Here is a 421-nt window from a genome sequence, read left to right as displayed (position 1 = left end):
GCCGGGCGGGGCGCCCCCAGCCGTTCTCGCAGGGCGCCCTGACGCAGGGCTACATCTCCATGAGCCAGCCCTCACAGATGAGCCAGCCCGGCCTCTCCCAGCCCGAGCTGTCCCAGGTGAGCCCGCCGCAGGCCCTGGGGCGGGTGGGGGCCGGCTGGGCGCGTGTGCCCTGGGGGTCACCCCGACCTCGTCTTCCAGGACAGTTACCTCGGCGATGAGTTTAAGTCTCAGATCGACGTGGCGCTGTCGCAGGACTCCACGTACCAGGGAGAGCGGGCGTACCAGCACGGCGGGGTGACCGGGCTGTCCCAGTACTAGAAGGCAAGCCTCCGCCAGGGGGCCTCACCCCGGCTGCTCCCCGAGTCCTGAGCTGGGGGGGGGGCTGAGACCGCGCTGGAGGCAGGAGGGCTTGTGCCTCTGT

At 71.3% G+C, this 421-nt stretch overlaps 1 protein-coding gene across 1 annotated transcript in view; it reads left to right on the top strand.

Annotated features, from left to right (window-relative positions):
* UPF1 (UPF1 RNA helicase and ATPase) overlaps positions 1–421 on the top strand; it is a gene marked incomplete in the record, with an annotated part of 50,490 nt that overhangs the window by 49,613 nt on the left and 456 nt on the right. The window contains 2 exon segments of the mRNA XM_027771273.1: positions 21–116; positions 199–321. Coding sequence (XP_027627074.1) covers positions 21–116; positions 199–318 — 216 coding nt within the window.

This window comes from Tupaia chinensis, unplaced genomic scaffold, assembly GCF_000334495.1.
Source record: "Tupaia chinensis unplaced genomic scaffold, TupChi_1.0 Scaffold000201_1, whole genome shotgun sequence".
NCBI lineage: Eukaryota > Metazoa > Chordata > Mammalia > Scandentia > Tupaiidae > Tupaia > Tupaia belangeri.
Note: the sequence above shows the minus strand (reverse complement) of the source record. Positions and strands in the feature narration are given on the sequence as shown.